Raw genomic sequence first — 15170 nt, forward strand, 5'->3', positions numbered from 1 at the left:
TGGCTTAGAATTATTGGAATTTTTTCTTAAGTTTTGCCTACAAAGTCCACACATGTAATTCTGAATGTAATAAATGTTGGATTGGACTCCCAGGACTCAGGGTAAGCTGAGTTGTATGGACTGCAGGACGAGCTGATTATGTGATTGGAGTTCCAGCAGGTTTTACTGCACTTTCTTTTTCAGATAATAGTAGGTTTTTATGGCTTTCTTTTTTTTTTTCTTCTTCCCCCCCCCCCCCCCCATATCTCTACATGAGCATCGAGTTAATTAAATGATGTTCAGATAGCCTTTTCATTTCTAATTTTGTAATTAGTCTTTCTATACCTTGTTTTCTTACTGGAAGTTAAACTCAGTGTAAATCAGTGTAAATCAGAATTTGATCAGTATTTCAGGCATTTGAGTGACCTACCGATGTTTTGTAATACCTTTTTAATAAGCTTTACATCAAATGAAGTGTGGTTTATTTTATTCAAAGTATGATTGGCACTTAGAATTAAAATTGACAAGAGATCTTAAAAACAGACACTTTGCTCCCATAACAGATGAATATTACTGGAGACACCAAAAGATTGTGAGTTTATTTGTGATTATCCAAAAAGTTTATTTCACTTAAGTGTTTTATTAAATGAAGTTGGGATTACTTTGCCAACTTTGAAATGGATTTCATTTTTCCCAAAATAGCTTTTATTGTTATGAAAGGAAATCTAGGCACAGTAGAGCAGTTTTTAGAAAGTCTAGGGTTCCTTTCCATGATGCACATTTTTTTTGTAATCTTCACCAAGGATATGTTTTTGGTTTTTTAAAATATATTTTATTGATTTTTTACAGAGAAGAAAGAACAGGAATAGAGAGTTAAAAACATCAATGTGAGAGAAACATCGATTGGCTGCCTCCTACACACCCCCTACTGGGGATGTGCCTGCAACCAAGGTACATGCCCTTAACCGGAATCGAACCTGGGACCTTTGAGTCCGCAGGCCAGTGCTCTGTCCACTGAGCCCAACTGGTTAGGGTCCAAGGATATGTTTGTATAGATTTTAGAAAAGGGAGAGAAAGAGAGAAATATTGATTGGTTGTCTCCCGAGTGTACCTTGACCAGGGATAGAACCCGAAATCTAAGTTATGTGCCCTGATTGGAAATCAAAGCCTCAACTTTTTGGTGTGGAGCCACCTGGTCAGGGCTCCAGGGTGCACACTTTAAAAAGTAAAACATTTAGTTTAGATATGCTGAATAGGAAAAAAAATGCTTTGGGAATTCCCATTAGAATGATTTGCCAATCCTCTACTTCCTCCATCCCATACTCTCACACATACCCTAGATTTCATGTCTTTAGAAATTGGTTTGTTTTTAGGTTTTGATTTCTTGTTCCATCTGAATGGTTTTTATCTTTAGGAGCCTACATTTAAAGTATGCCTACGCTTTGATAAATATTTGTCAGGTTTTATTTTTCCTCCTATTGTTTATCATTAACATTGTCTAGATACAAGTGTTCCTAAGGCTTAAGCTATAAGAGTAGCCAAGGACTATAACCACTATATTTTAAACATGTCCAGAGGGAAAAGTCAGCAATAGTTGATAAAGTTTCAAATAATGATGAATTCAAGTGAAGGATTAATCCTTGCTCTGGATAAATTAAATATGCAGATAATATTTGTCCCAGCAGATTTTTTTGTCTATAAATAGTAGGGACATTGTCATGTGCTTTACACTTCCTAGTCTTTAAAGCAATGCTTCTCATACTATCTGTGTTAAAAGGCCAGTTGGGTTTTCTTTTAAAAGAAAATCTTTATTTTATTATTTTTTTATAATTATCCTATATAATAATATGCCAATTGTCCTATATAATAATATTCCAATATATAATAATATCCCAATATGCAAATAGACCAAACGGTGGAACGATTAGCCACTGTGATGTGCACTGACCATTAGGGGGCAGATGCTCAATGCATCTGTGGGGTCAGTGCACTCCCACACAGGGGAGTGCTGCTCAGCCAGAAGCGGGGCTCACGTTGGCGAGCACATTGGCAGTGGTGGGAGCCTCTCCCACCTCCATGACAATGCTAAGGACCCCTTGGGGGATGTCCACTGAGGGGTCCTGGACTGCAAGAGGGTGCAGGCCAGGCTGTGGAACCCTCCCTCCCCCAGTGTAAGAATGTCATGCACCGGGCCTCTAGTGTGCATATAAGAACTTTGGTTAATCTCTTTCTGCCCCCTTCCCCTTTTCTTCTGAGATTCGTCGGTCTGTTCCATGTTTCCATGTCTCTGTTTCTATTTTATTCACCAGTTTATTTTGTTCACTAGATTCCTTTTTTGTTTATTTTGATTTTTAGATTCAATTGCTGATAGACATATATTTATTGGCATTTTATTGTTCATATTTTTTATCTTCTTTCTCCTTCATCTCCTCCTCCTCCTCTTCTTTATTATCATCCTCTTCTTAAAGAATACCCTTCAACATTTCATGTAATACTGGTTTGGTGGTGATGAACTCCTTCAGCATTTTCTTGTCTGCAAAGCTCTTTATCTGACCTTCAGTTTTAAAATGAGAATTTTGTTGGGTAATCATGGTTGTAGGTCCTTGCTACTCATCACTTTGAATATTTCTTGCCACTCCCTTCTGGCCTGCAAAGTTTCTGTTGAGAAATCAGCTTACAGTGCTATGGGTCCTCCCTTGGAGGTAACTAACTGCTTTTCTCTTGCTGCTTTTAAGATTCTCTCTTTGTTTTTAACCCTTGGCACTTTAGTTATGATTAAAGTTGGCTTCTTTGGGTTCCTCTTATTTGGGACTCTTTGCTTCCTGGACTTATAAGTCTATTTCTTTCACTAGGTAGGGAAGTTTTCTGTCATTATTTCTTCAAATAGATTTTTAATTTTTATTGTCTCTCTACTCCTCTGGGGATGTTGGTACACTTGAAGTTGTCGCAGAGGCTCCTTACACTGTCATATTTTTGGATACTTTTTTCTTTTCACTCTCCTAATTGTTTTTTGTTGTTGTTGTTGTTTTTGTTTTTGCTTTCTCATATTCCAAATAGTTGAGTTGATTCTCGGAATCCTCTATTCTACTATTGAATTCCTGTAAATTATTCTTTATTTCAGTTAGTATATGCTTAATTTCTGACTAGTCCTTTTTCACGTCTTTGATGTTCTCACTAAGATCCTTGAAATTCTTACTAAGTTCCTTGAAGTTTTCACTAAGATAATTGAGAAACCTTATAACCATTGTTTTGAACTCTCTATCTAGTAGTTTGCTTATTTCCATTTCATTTAGTTCTTCTTCTGGAGATTTCTTCTGTTATTTCATTTGTGACTTGTTTCTTTGTCTCTGCATTTTGGCTGCTTCCCTATATTTGTTTCTATGCATTAGGTAGAACCGTTATGTTTCCTGGAATGAGTAGAGTGCCTTGTGTAGTAGGTGTCCTGTGGGTCCCAGTGACTCAGCTTCCCCAGTCACCTGAGCTGGGCACTCTAGGTCAGTGTTTCCCAACTTCTCTCATGATGAGAATCACCTGGTGGAGTTGTTAAAACACAGATTCCTGAATCCCAACTAAGAAGTGCTAAACTAGGATTTTTGGGAACATATAGGCAAAATTGTATACTTAACTAGTGCTCTAAGACAGATTTTATATACAGAGCACTAAGTTAGGTATGCAATTTTACCTATATGTTCTCAAAAATTCTAGTTTAGCACTTCTTAGTTGGGATTCAGGAATCTGTGTTTTAACAACTCCACCAGGTGATTCTCATCATGAGAGAAGGTTGGGAAACACTGCTCTAGGTGCACCCCTGTGTGGTCTGTGTGCACATTCTTGTAGTTGAACCTTTATTGCTGTTAGGGTCACTAGGAGGAATTGACCCCTAGGACAATTGGCTGTGAGGACCAACTGTGACTACAGTGGAAGAGCTGCTGTGCAAGAGACAGCCCTATGGAGCAGGACTTGCTTCAATGGGGCTTTGGTGCTCACTGAGTCAGCTCCTTGAGTGTGTTGCTTATGGATGTGTAGAGTTGTAATCTGATATTGTCTGAAGCTGTCTACCGGGTACACTGTCTTGGGGCCTCCTGGAGGTACAAAGTCAGCCACTGCCTGGGGTCACCCAGCAGGAATTACAGAGCTATCTACATTTAGCTGCTACTTGTAAGGCCTTGGGAGTGCCCAGGAGAGGTGAAACAAGGCAGGCTGATGCTAGTACCTTATCTTGGGCCTCTTATTGATAGATGTGGGGCACTCTGACTCCAGCTGCTGCTGTTTGAGATATTTTAGGAAAGTTTGAAGCCTGAGCCAGGACAGACCATACATATGAAAAAACCGCTGCAAACAGCTTGTGTGGGGTGCAGATTGGATGGGGTGGTGGTCTCAGGGAATCATGAGGGAGAAATAAACAATTTGAGCCAGATTGATAGAAAGTCAGATATGGCTGCCAGTCAGGTCTGCAACAAGGAAGGTCTCAGCATAAGAACAATGACCCCTGTGAGCACCTCTGTCTGGGAGAAAGCCACCCCCGAGTTTTTGCTCTGATGCCGGACAATCCAGTCCTCCAGTATGTCCCCCAAACTGCTGCCGAGCATCAAGGGAGTGAGTCTGTGTAAGTTTGTGGGGCAGCATTTTAAGAGGAACTTCCTGGGTTTCTAGCAGTCTCTGTGTCACTCAGCCCCAAACCCCACTGGTTTTTACAGCCAGAATGTACGGGGACTTCTCTCCCCAACTCTGGAACCCTGGGCTGTGGGTTGGATATAGGGCTGGGATTTCTTCTCATGGGAGGCCTCCACAGCCACAGTGTACCTCCCAATTAAAAAATGATACTAGTGGGTGCCAGACCAGCCTGTTCTGCACCTCTGCCTCTCCTGCCAGTCTCAGTGTGCTTTCTTCTTATGTAGTTGTAGGACTTCCATTCAGCCATATTTCAGGAGGTTCTGAGTGATGGGTTGTTTAGTATTTTAGTTGTAATTTTGATGTGGTTGTTGGAAGCAGTGAGTATTGGTGTTCTGTTTTTTGTTGTTGTTGTTTGTTTTTTGTTTTTTAGAGAGAGAGTGAAAGGGGAGGGGAGGGACATAGGGAGGGAAACATCGGTGTGAAAGAGAATCTTGGATTGGTTGCCCCTTGCACATGCTCCAACCAGTCTGGGCATTGAGCCTGAAACTGAGGTATGTGACCTTGGCTGAAATTAAACTCATGACTCTTCAGTTCATGGCCTGACGCTCTATTCATTGAGCAGCCAGTGGGTTTTTGAAAAATTGTGTAGAGTTGGTCTGTCCTGGCTCAGGCTTCAAACTTTCCTAAAATATCTCTAGGGCAGCCCAGTGGGCTTTTGAAAATTTTCTAATCTAGTGGACCAATGTTTTTATAAAATGCAGTTTAAAGAAATATTTAGAAAATGAAGTCGAGATTTGTCATGACAATATCAAATTTCTGTAAGAGTTTCTAAATATGTATTCTCAGTTTGGATATTCATTTCATCCTGGATAGATTTATATACTGGCATCAGTCTACGGGCTACACTTTGAGAGGTATGTGCACTCAACTGGAATAGAACCCAGGACCTTTCAGTCTGCAGGCTGATGCTCTATTCACTGAGCCAAACCTGCTAGGGCAGTAGTTGATATTTCTTTAGTAATCTTTCATATGTGAATGGACAGATCTCTGAAAATAAAACAGGAACCATTTACCTCAGTTCACAAGGACACTATTAAAGCCTTTTTGACCTGGTAAACTTGCCTCCTGACCAATTTTGTATAGCTTTAAGGTGCAGCAGGAAAGTTCTCACAGCATGATTTGGAAATGGAACCAGGTGGGTAGGAATTTAAGGCTATGAGAGCTTCATTACTTCCCTTCCACAAAGCTTAGCATTTCTTACATTTTCTAGATGCTATAATATCTTTCTTAAAATCCATTGCATTTTTTCTGTTCTATCTTATCACAGTCTCAGAGAAATTAGTGTTTACTTCTCAGTGTACCTGCAACCTAGGTATTTGCCTCATCTGGGAATATAACCCACAACCTTTTGATGTATGGGAAAATGTTCCAATCAACTGAGCCACACTGGTGAGGGCACTGAGTTGCTTTAAAAAAAAATGTTTTACTGACTTTTTTACAGAGAGGAAGAGAGAGGGATAGAGTTAGAAACACTGATGAGAGAATCATTGATCAGCTGCCTCCTGCACACCCCCCACTGGGGATGTGCCCGCAACCAAGGTACATGCCCTTGTCCGGAATCGAACATGGGACCTTTCAGTCTTCAGGCTGACGCTCTATCCACTGAGCCAAACTGGTTTCGGCCTGAGTTGCTTTTAAAAAAACATATTGGTGCTCTGACCAGATGAAGTTTTTTCTGGTGTTAGGAGGGCTAGACTTCCTTTTTAATTTGATTTGGACTTGTCCTGGAAAACACAATGTAGGTACAATGCAGCCCCTCTTTATTCCTGTCCAGTGTTAAGTCAACTGCAATTGAAAATGATCTACTTATAGCCCTTGAAGTAGTATTTCTGGGAGATCAGTGTCCTGTTAACCTCGGATTTTCATAATATCAATTTTCAATATCATCCTTCTGATTATAATATTAGAGTTGAAGTTCAGGGGATCGTCTCCTTTTTTAGTCTGAAGTCATTTTTATGTCAATGTTCTCCATTCTTGAAATTTCAGTACCTGTGCCTTTTGCTGTCCCCGCCATCCAGCTCTTGTAAGAATAAGTATGGAAATAATGCAGATAAACAAGGTGTTCCCCCAAAGATCAGGAATAGTAAATTTATACATTAGAAAGAAGATCAACCAGAGGTTAAGAGCAATGATCAGTTTTTGCTACTTACAATATTACATGGCTTATCTTTCTCCACCTGAGAATTCAAAAGCTAATATAATCCCTATAACCGTGACTGTAGGAAGACTACATGTTAGAAGCAGGAATGCCATCTGAGGATGCCATTTGTTATGTTAAATTCTCAGTGTTTGAGATTATTTGATTTTTGATGGAATGGTCCTTTGTTTTACAATCCTTTATTTAGAGGGGCCTGCCTCTGTTTTTAACTTCATAAGGAATTATAATAAAGTGTATTTTCTTTAAAAAGAAAAATTAAACATATTAAGTTTCTATTTCTTTTGTTAAGAACTTCATGTGCTAAAGTACTTCTGTGCATAATAATAAGTAATAATAAAATCTTGAGCACTTTTCATATTTAACATAATCCTGTTCATTTTAAATGTAGTAACTGGGGAAAATTTGAGTGACAGGCTACTTCATCTGACTTTTTAGAATATTCAGTTTTTTGTAATTATTGCCTGACATTTTAGTTGTAAAGTTTACATGTTTAAGAGGTTTCCTAAAATGATTAAAGGTTAAAAAGTTATTTGTAATTAAAATAGTAAGTTTATTACTTGAGCTCTTCCTGATTCGGCTGTATTACGCCTTTTAAAAAAAATTCTCATTGTGAAATATAAAACACATACAAGGTCAAGAAATACAACTTTGCCAGTACTTCAAAAGCCCCTTATGTCTCCCCCAAACACTGTTTCCATCCCCTTTCAAAAGTAACCACTACCCTGATTCTTTAAAAAAAATAAATATATATATATATAAATATATATATATATATATATATATATATATATATATATATATATATATATGATTTTTACAGAGAGGAAGGGAGAAGGATAGAGAGTCAGAAACATCAATGAGAGAGAAACATAGATCAGCTGCCTCTTGCACACCCTACTGGGGATGTGCCCTTGACAGGAATCGAACCTGGGACCTTTCAGTCCACAGGCCCACGCTTTATCCATTGAACCAAACCAGTCAGGACACTACCCTGATTCTTACAGTAATAAGTTTCTTGCTGCTTTAGAGTTTTATCACCCAACCATGCATCTCTGAAGTCTATAATCTTGCCTGCTTTTTAAAAATAAATATTTTTATTTAGAGAAGAAGGGAGAGGGAGAGAGAGAAACATCATAATGAGAGAGAATCATTGATTGGCTGCCTCCTGCATGTCCCACACTGGGGATTGAGCCTGGGCATGTGCGCTGACAGGGAATTCAACCATGACCTCCTGGTTCATGGGTCTACATAACACTGGCCAGGCTCGCCTGCTTTTTATAAAAACAACTGGATTTGAACTATGTATTATTTTGTATTTGGCTTCTTTTGCTCATTATTATGCTTGTGAATCTGCATTACTTGAAACAATCTATATAATAAAAGGCCAGAGGCCATAAGCACCACAACGGGAATGACGGCTCCACTAGTCATCATGAAGTGCCATTTACCACCTCTCGGTCCCTCGGTCCTTGGTATGTGAGTGGTGGTGGGGCGGGACTGGGGACTGGTGAGTGAGCTGAACGGCTGACCTCTTGGTCCCTGCCCCTCCCCCGCCCACAGTCTCCGATGGATCAGTGATGAAACTGGATAAGTAAGTGTTATACTGTGCTATCCTAAACTTATTCATTTTTGTTTTCATTAGGTTGTCTTGGAGATACCCAGTTCTGTTTTAGATTTCGACAGTCTTCTGGGAGGAGGGTGTCACTGCATTGTTTCCTGGATCAATTTGACAAAGATTTACCAGTTTACTTAAAGGTTGGAAAAGTAGTAATAAAAGAATGTCTTTGTGAGAGGAAACTTTAAAACTCAGTTACTTCTTATAGCATTCAGAAACATTTTGTTTTTGTTTTGTTATTATATCGCCCTGCTGAATTTCCTGAATCTGATTCAAATAGATTCAATATGTGAGTGAAAGAGACTTTATAAAGTTACTGTTCTTGAAATGTAATGCCCATTGGGAGTTATAGAAGTTGATTAGAATGCTGAAGTAATTTTCTTTCATTTGTTAATAACTCCTTGTTTACGTATTTTATTATTGTTATATTTAATCCTCACTTGAGGATATGTTCATTAATTTTAGAGAGGGGAAGGAGAGAGAGAAACAATGTGAGAGAGAAATTGCTTCCCGTACTGGCCTTGACTAAGGATTGATTGAACCCACAATGTAGGTATGTGTCCACACCAGGAACCAAACCTGCAACTTTTTTGGTGCATGGGATGGTACTCCAACCAACTGAGCCACCCAGCAATAACTTCTGGTTTAAAATTTTTTTAAAGTTTTATTCTTACTGATTTTAGAGAGGAAGGGAGAGAGAGAGACATCACTAATGAGAGAGAATTATTGATTGACTACCTCCTGCACACCCCATACTGGGGATCGAGCCTGCAACTCCGACACGTGCCCTAACCAGGAATCGAACCGTGACCTCCTGGTTTAAAGGTTGACATTTACCCACTGAGCCACACCGGCTGGCAATAACTCCTTGTTTAGATGTGGAGATAGGGTAGTATTATACCAGTAAATATCACCCAGAGTTAGATTTCCTGTGGTAATCCCTACTAACTTTATGATATAGGATTATAATTCCCTTTTTGATGTTTTAATGAGTTTTGTTTTAAAATTATTGTTTATTAAAATAATGTTAACAATTCCGATTATTCCAGAGCATACATTTCTGTTTTGTACCCACACTTATATCTCTAACTGTGTGAGAAACATTTCCATCTATGTGTCCTACCAGCACATCCAATATGAACTTTACATAGTTTGCCTAAAATCAGCATTTACAGTATACCTAACTGGTTTCACTAATGACAGGAACCCTCTCCCAGTTAGCTAAAGGTATTACCTTTGAAATGTCTCTTGTAGCCATCTATTCCTTTCCATGACCTTCTGCTTTCACTATTAACATTTTCTTTCAACTGATGATGATAATCACTACATTTATTAGCCCTTTTTATGTTCTTGGTTCACTATATCAATAAACATATTATTTCATAGTGTTCTGAGAGCATTCCTTTTGCAGATGAAGGAATTAAGGGCTACGGAGGATATGAAACTTGCCCAAAGATATTCCAACGCAATGTATTTTCATGGTGTTCCCAGCTATGTACATATGTACCTATATATTATCTAAAAATAAATAAAATCTAAAACGACTACCTATTATTTAATAAAGAGCTAATGGTAGTACTGTTTACTTGTCCTCACTTTCTGGGCCTTCCAAAATAAGGCCTTTACCTTTCTAGTTTCCAAATTTTCACCCTTTCTATGCACGTGCCATATTTTAGCCTAAATAAACTACTTTTATCTTGTTGTGTTTTTTTTTTTTTTCTTTTCTTTTTCTTTTCTGGAATAGCTTGTATTTTTCTGTATGTTTTTGCTGGAACTCCTAAACCTGGAATGTCTTTGTCTTTGTTTAAACATATCCATCCTTTATTGCCCCAAACTAGGTGTCTCCATGAAATCTTTCCTGATCTACATAGACAGAGATAATCTTTTCCCCCTTGGCCTCTTCGTAACACTTTGGGCTTTCTTCTTCTATTCCATAATGGTCATTTTTGTACTTTCCTTATTCCTTTTAGAATATCTCCTTTAGGAACTGTGTCTTATGCACCTTTATATCTTCTCTAACACAATGCCTTGTTCAAAGTATGTGGTCGGTCAATAAGTATTTGCTTCAAAAATATCAAATGAGGAACCAGGCCAAAATTTATTCCATTAGGATGTCAAAACTTCTTAAGTTTTTTGGAATGTAATTACTTTTCAAATTGTATGTTGATAAACATTCCAATGTTTCATTATTATTGAATAAAAACATTACTGACTACTCAAGATTCAGATTGGCATTTAACTCCTTTTGTTTTCTCTAAGTTTTACATTAGGACACTTCATTTTACTAAGATTGGCCCCTAATGCAAAAGTATAGGCTGGATTTTAAAAATTATACAAAGCATTGGGGAAGAACAATTTAATTGTTCATAACTCCCTTTAACTAGTATAGCTATAGCTAAAGAATATGAACAGTAAGTTATAGAGGGAAATATGACTTTTGATGATTATTTCATCTTTGGGCAAGTTAGCAGGTTTTTATCTGGCTATTACTGTCACGATTGTTTGTATTGGTGGAAAAGCATAACTAGCTCTTTGTGTATACCTCATGACTCCGTTCAGGTTTATAAAGGAACCTAATGTTAGTAATAAAGGATGGCTACACATATTTATCTTTTTATTTGTCACTTCTTTTATAGAAGGATCCTGCTTATTTTTATGGATATGTGTATTTCCGACAAGTTCGAGACAAAACTCTAAAAAGAGGCTATTTTCAAAAGGTAATTTTCAGATACACTATAATAGAAAAATATTTTTATAATATGGTTAGAAAGATAGAAACCAGCAGAATGAATAGTCTTTAAAGTCTTTGATATTTTCTTTTTAAACATACTAAAATTTATATTTTATCTTTGTGTTTTTTTCAGATTATAGACATATGTTCCTAGATTTTTCTCTGCTATTGAACTTCACCTTTATGCTATCTCTGTACTATATTTCTGACAATAAGTTACAGTTTTTTATGAAGCTGTCAAAAGCCAGAAATATCTGCTTAATTTTTAAAAATAGTTTATTGATTTTTTAGAGATAGGAAGGGAAAGGGAGAGAAGCATCAGTGTGAGATCACAGTATTGATCCTGTAAGGCCCCATATGGGGGATCAAGCTGCAACCTGGGCTTATGCCCCTGACCAGCAACCTCCTGGTCCACGGGATGACACCCAACCAACTGAGCCACAGTCAGAATCTACTTAATTTTTCCATTTCAGAATAAGGGAAAGAATAAACAGATTGTAATATAGTTACAACTAATACTTTCTTGAAGAGTCAGTTAAATATACGTTAGCAATATCTAGGCATAGTTTTTACTGTAAGTGTACAATCCTTTACTTTCTTTAAAAAAAAAAAAAAATCAGTTGGTTTCAAGTCAGTCCCAGCTAATGGAACACACCTTTACCTTTTGTAACCAGAGTATACCCTGACCAGTAATCGATGCTGGACAGAAAAGTAAAAAATAATTTTCAAGAAAAATGGATTTTAAAAATAAGATCAACATAATCTGTATCTGAAGTGATTAAACTGCAAAGCCACAATTTCTAAGTATGTGGCTATGACCATTGGACTCTACAATATTGGGGGGAGATAGGAGAGGATAAAGGTGAATAAGTGGAATGGAAGGAAACTTGGGGTAGTGAGCACACAATACAGTATACAGATGATGTGTTTATAGAATTGTATCCCTGAAACCCATTTAATTTGATTAACCTATGTCATTCCAATGAATTCAATAAAAAAATGTAACAGTTACAGGTCTTAGTTTGAAAAAGTATCACAATTTGCTCTTTCCTTATTAGGAATAATTTATCTAGCTAATTGTTGATATTGCTTTGCTAATGATAGTATTAGCAAATTTTAGAAATTCTCCATGATGTTAGTCTGTTTACGGGAAATTCTTTTTCCTGGAAAGAAGGAAAAATCTGTCAATGTGCTTTTTATGTTCTAAAAGTGTAGTAATAAGGTTAAAACTTTTTGTATTCTGTGATTATAATTTTAAGTTTCCTTTTAACCATATACTGTAAAAGCCTTTTTATTTCAAAATCCACACTTTTTGCTGAATATAGATTGTTAGTAATTGCTGATATAAAAAATGACAAACTTAAATTATAATCATTAGGAAATTTTAAAAAAAAACAATAACACCTTGTTTCTTTTTTCCCTCCAGTCCTTGGTTTTGATCAGCAAACTACCTTATATTCATTTTTTTCACACTGTACTCAAACAGATAGCACCAGAGTATTTTGAAAAGAGCAAACCTTATTTGGAAGCAGGTAAGTTAAATATTGTGTGACTTAAGTAGCTTTATGAAGGAGTTTTAAAAATTTTACTGGAAATAGTCTGATAATAATGAAGTTGACCTTTTAAAAATTTAGTTAAGAATTTTATGGTGAGAGAGAGATGTAAAACTATTCTTCTGGCATCTTTTCCTAAAAACACCAAAAACTATAATTTATTATCTCCATTTGCACCATAGGAAAATAATAAACAAATATTGAGTTGACATTTCTGATACTTAGTACTGTTAAACAGAAATCCTTATGTCACTCAGTTCAGAGAGAAGGCCTCTGCCAAGTGGTAGGCTTTTGTAGCTAATTGTAGTAGTAATAAATTAATAGGAAAACTCCTCTAAACCTATTATTTGGTTGCTTTAAAAAATATATTAACCACCGAGACCGGTTTGGCTCAATGGATAGAGCGTCGGCTTGGGGACTGAAGGGTCCCAGGTTCGATTCTGGTCAAGGGCATGTACCTTGGTTGCGGGCATGTCCCCAGTGGGGGGTGTACAGGGGGCAGCTGGTCGATGACTCTCTCTCATCAATGTTTCTAGCTCTCTATCTCTCTCCCTTCCTCTCTGTACAAAATCAATAAAATATATTTAAATATATATATATATATTAACCAATTTTATCCTAGCAGAGGTGTATTTCTGGTGAAATGTAAGATATTTTCACTGCTTTTATATTTTTTTACCTCTTTTCTTCCAACTTTTCCAGTATATTTGTCCTGTCCTATAGAAAGTAGAGTTCTAAAATCTAATATGCTATTTTTCATATTTTAATATTTTCATTTATACTAAGGAAGAGTTTTATTACGTTTTTACAGCTTGTAATGATGTTGATCGATGGCCTGCCCCAGTGCCAGGGAAAACATTATACCTGCCTATTATGGGAGTAGTAATGAAGGTAATGACTTATATTTCATTTATCTCCTTTTTAAAAGATCTGTAAGCGTTCACACACGAGTTTTGCTTTTTAACTTCCTAATAACATCCAGTCTTGTTATTACCTTCACTTGTTTACTTATTTCATGTGAGGAATTATAGAGATACCAGTTCATCCTGCTGCCCAGAACCATTAGTCACACAACAGGGGCACCAGTCCCATCTTCCTGTAAGTTTGCATGAGGGGGTTATCATAACTTATACAATAAAGAGCTAATATGCAAATGGTCGTCATGCCCTCATGACATAAAGGCTCAGACACTCAACACTGGGGAGAGAGGAATGGGAACCAGCCAGGCACAAATGAGCTCGTGAGAGAGGAATGGGGACTAGTCAGGCTGCGGCCCAGGAGAGGGACAAGCCACCCACCATGTGGTCCTAGGCACCAGTGGCTGTGCCTGGGCCTGGGCCCGGAAGAGGGACGAGCCACTCACCCCATGGTCCTGGGCGCCTGCAGCTGCAGTTCAGGCCCTGATGAAGCTGGTCCAGGTCCTAGGTGCCTGTGGCCAGCCAGAAGGAGAGAAGCCCAGGTCCTGGGTGCCTGTGACCGGCCGAAGGAGAGAATCCTGGCTCCCAGGTGTGGGGCAAGGCAGGGGTGATTAGGCCAGTAGAGGAGCAGTTAGGGGTGATCAGGTCAGTAGGGGAGCCATTAGGGGCGAGCAGGCAGGCAGGCAGAGGTGGTTAGGGGTGATCAGGCAGGTAGGTGAGTGGTTAGGAGCTAGCAGTCCCTGATCTCGAGAGGCAGTTGGACATCTCCTGAGGGGTCCAGGATTGGAGAGGGTGCAGGCCGCCCTTCCATGAATTTCATGCACTGGGCCTCTAGTCTTCCTATATATCAAAGCCCAAGCGACTGTTTGACTGGTAGCTATGACGCGCACTGACCAGGGGGCAGATACTCAATGCACAAGCATAGAAACATGGACAGACTGATGAATCTCAAGAGGGAAGGAGAAAGGGAGGGGCGGGGAAGGCAGAAAGAGATTAACCCAAGATCTTATATGCATACTAGAAGCCCGGTGCATGGATTTATGCACCAGTGGGGTCCCTCAGCCTGGCCTGTAAGTACCCCGTTGAAACCAGCAGTCTGACATCCCCCAAGGGGTCTTGGATTGTGAGAGGGCGCAGGCCAGGCCGAGGGACCCCACCAGTGCATGAATTCATGCACCACGCCTCTAGTTTTTATATAATACATGTGCATATAAATGCCACCTAGAATTCTGCTACTTTATGGCTCTCCAGAGATAGGTGGTATTACAACATACTTGTAGGATCAAGTATGAATTACTAAAAATTAAAAGAAATTAGGAAAGCTAGTTTTTTAGTCTTTTTTAGTCTTTACCTTAATATGTAATATCAGACCAAACATGTCCATTCTAGGATATTGTTTCCTATTAAATTTTATTTCCTTCATTTTCTAAAATTAATTTGAATTTTGCTCTCAGGCTCTGTATGAATGTGCTCTAAGTGCTTTTGCATTTAATTTTCTTGTTGGACTTATTTTTGTCAATGCTCTCTTAAATGTGCTCTTTTC

The 15170-nt window shown here is 38.2% G+C and overlaps 1 protein-coding gene across 2 annotated transcripts in view; it reads left to right on the forward strand.

Moving 5' to 3' along the window:
• Positions 1-15170, forward strand: part of DENND6A (DENN domain containing 6A) — a 46679-nt gene that overhangs the window by 12433 nt on the left and 19076 nt on the right. For both annotated transcript variants that reach the window (XM_084903060.1, XM_084903061.1), the window contains exons 4-7: positions 8454-8566; positions 11063-11143; positions 12584-12689; positions 13522-13601. In XM_084903060.1, coding sequence (XP_084759186.1) covers positions 8454-8566; positions 11063-11143; positions 12584-12689; positions 13522-13601 — 380 coding nt within the window. The remainder of the gene's footprint in view (positions 1-8453; positions 8567-11062; positions 11144-12583; positions 12690-13521; positions 13602-15170) is intronic.

This window comes from Pipistrellus hanaki, assembly GCF_964339955.1.
Source record: "Pipistrellus hanaki genome assembly, chromosome: 13".
NCBI lineage: Eukaryota > Metazoa > Chordata > Mammalia > Chiroptera > Vespertilionidae > Pipistrellus > Pipistrellus hanaki.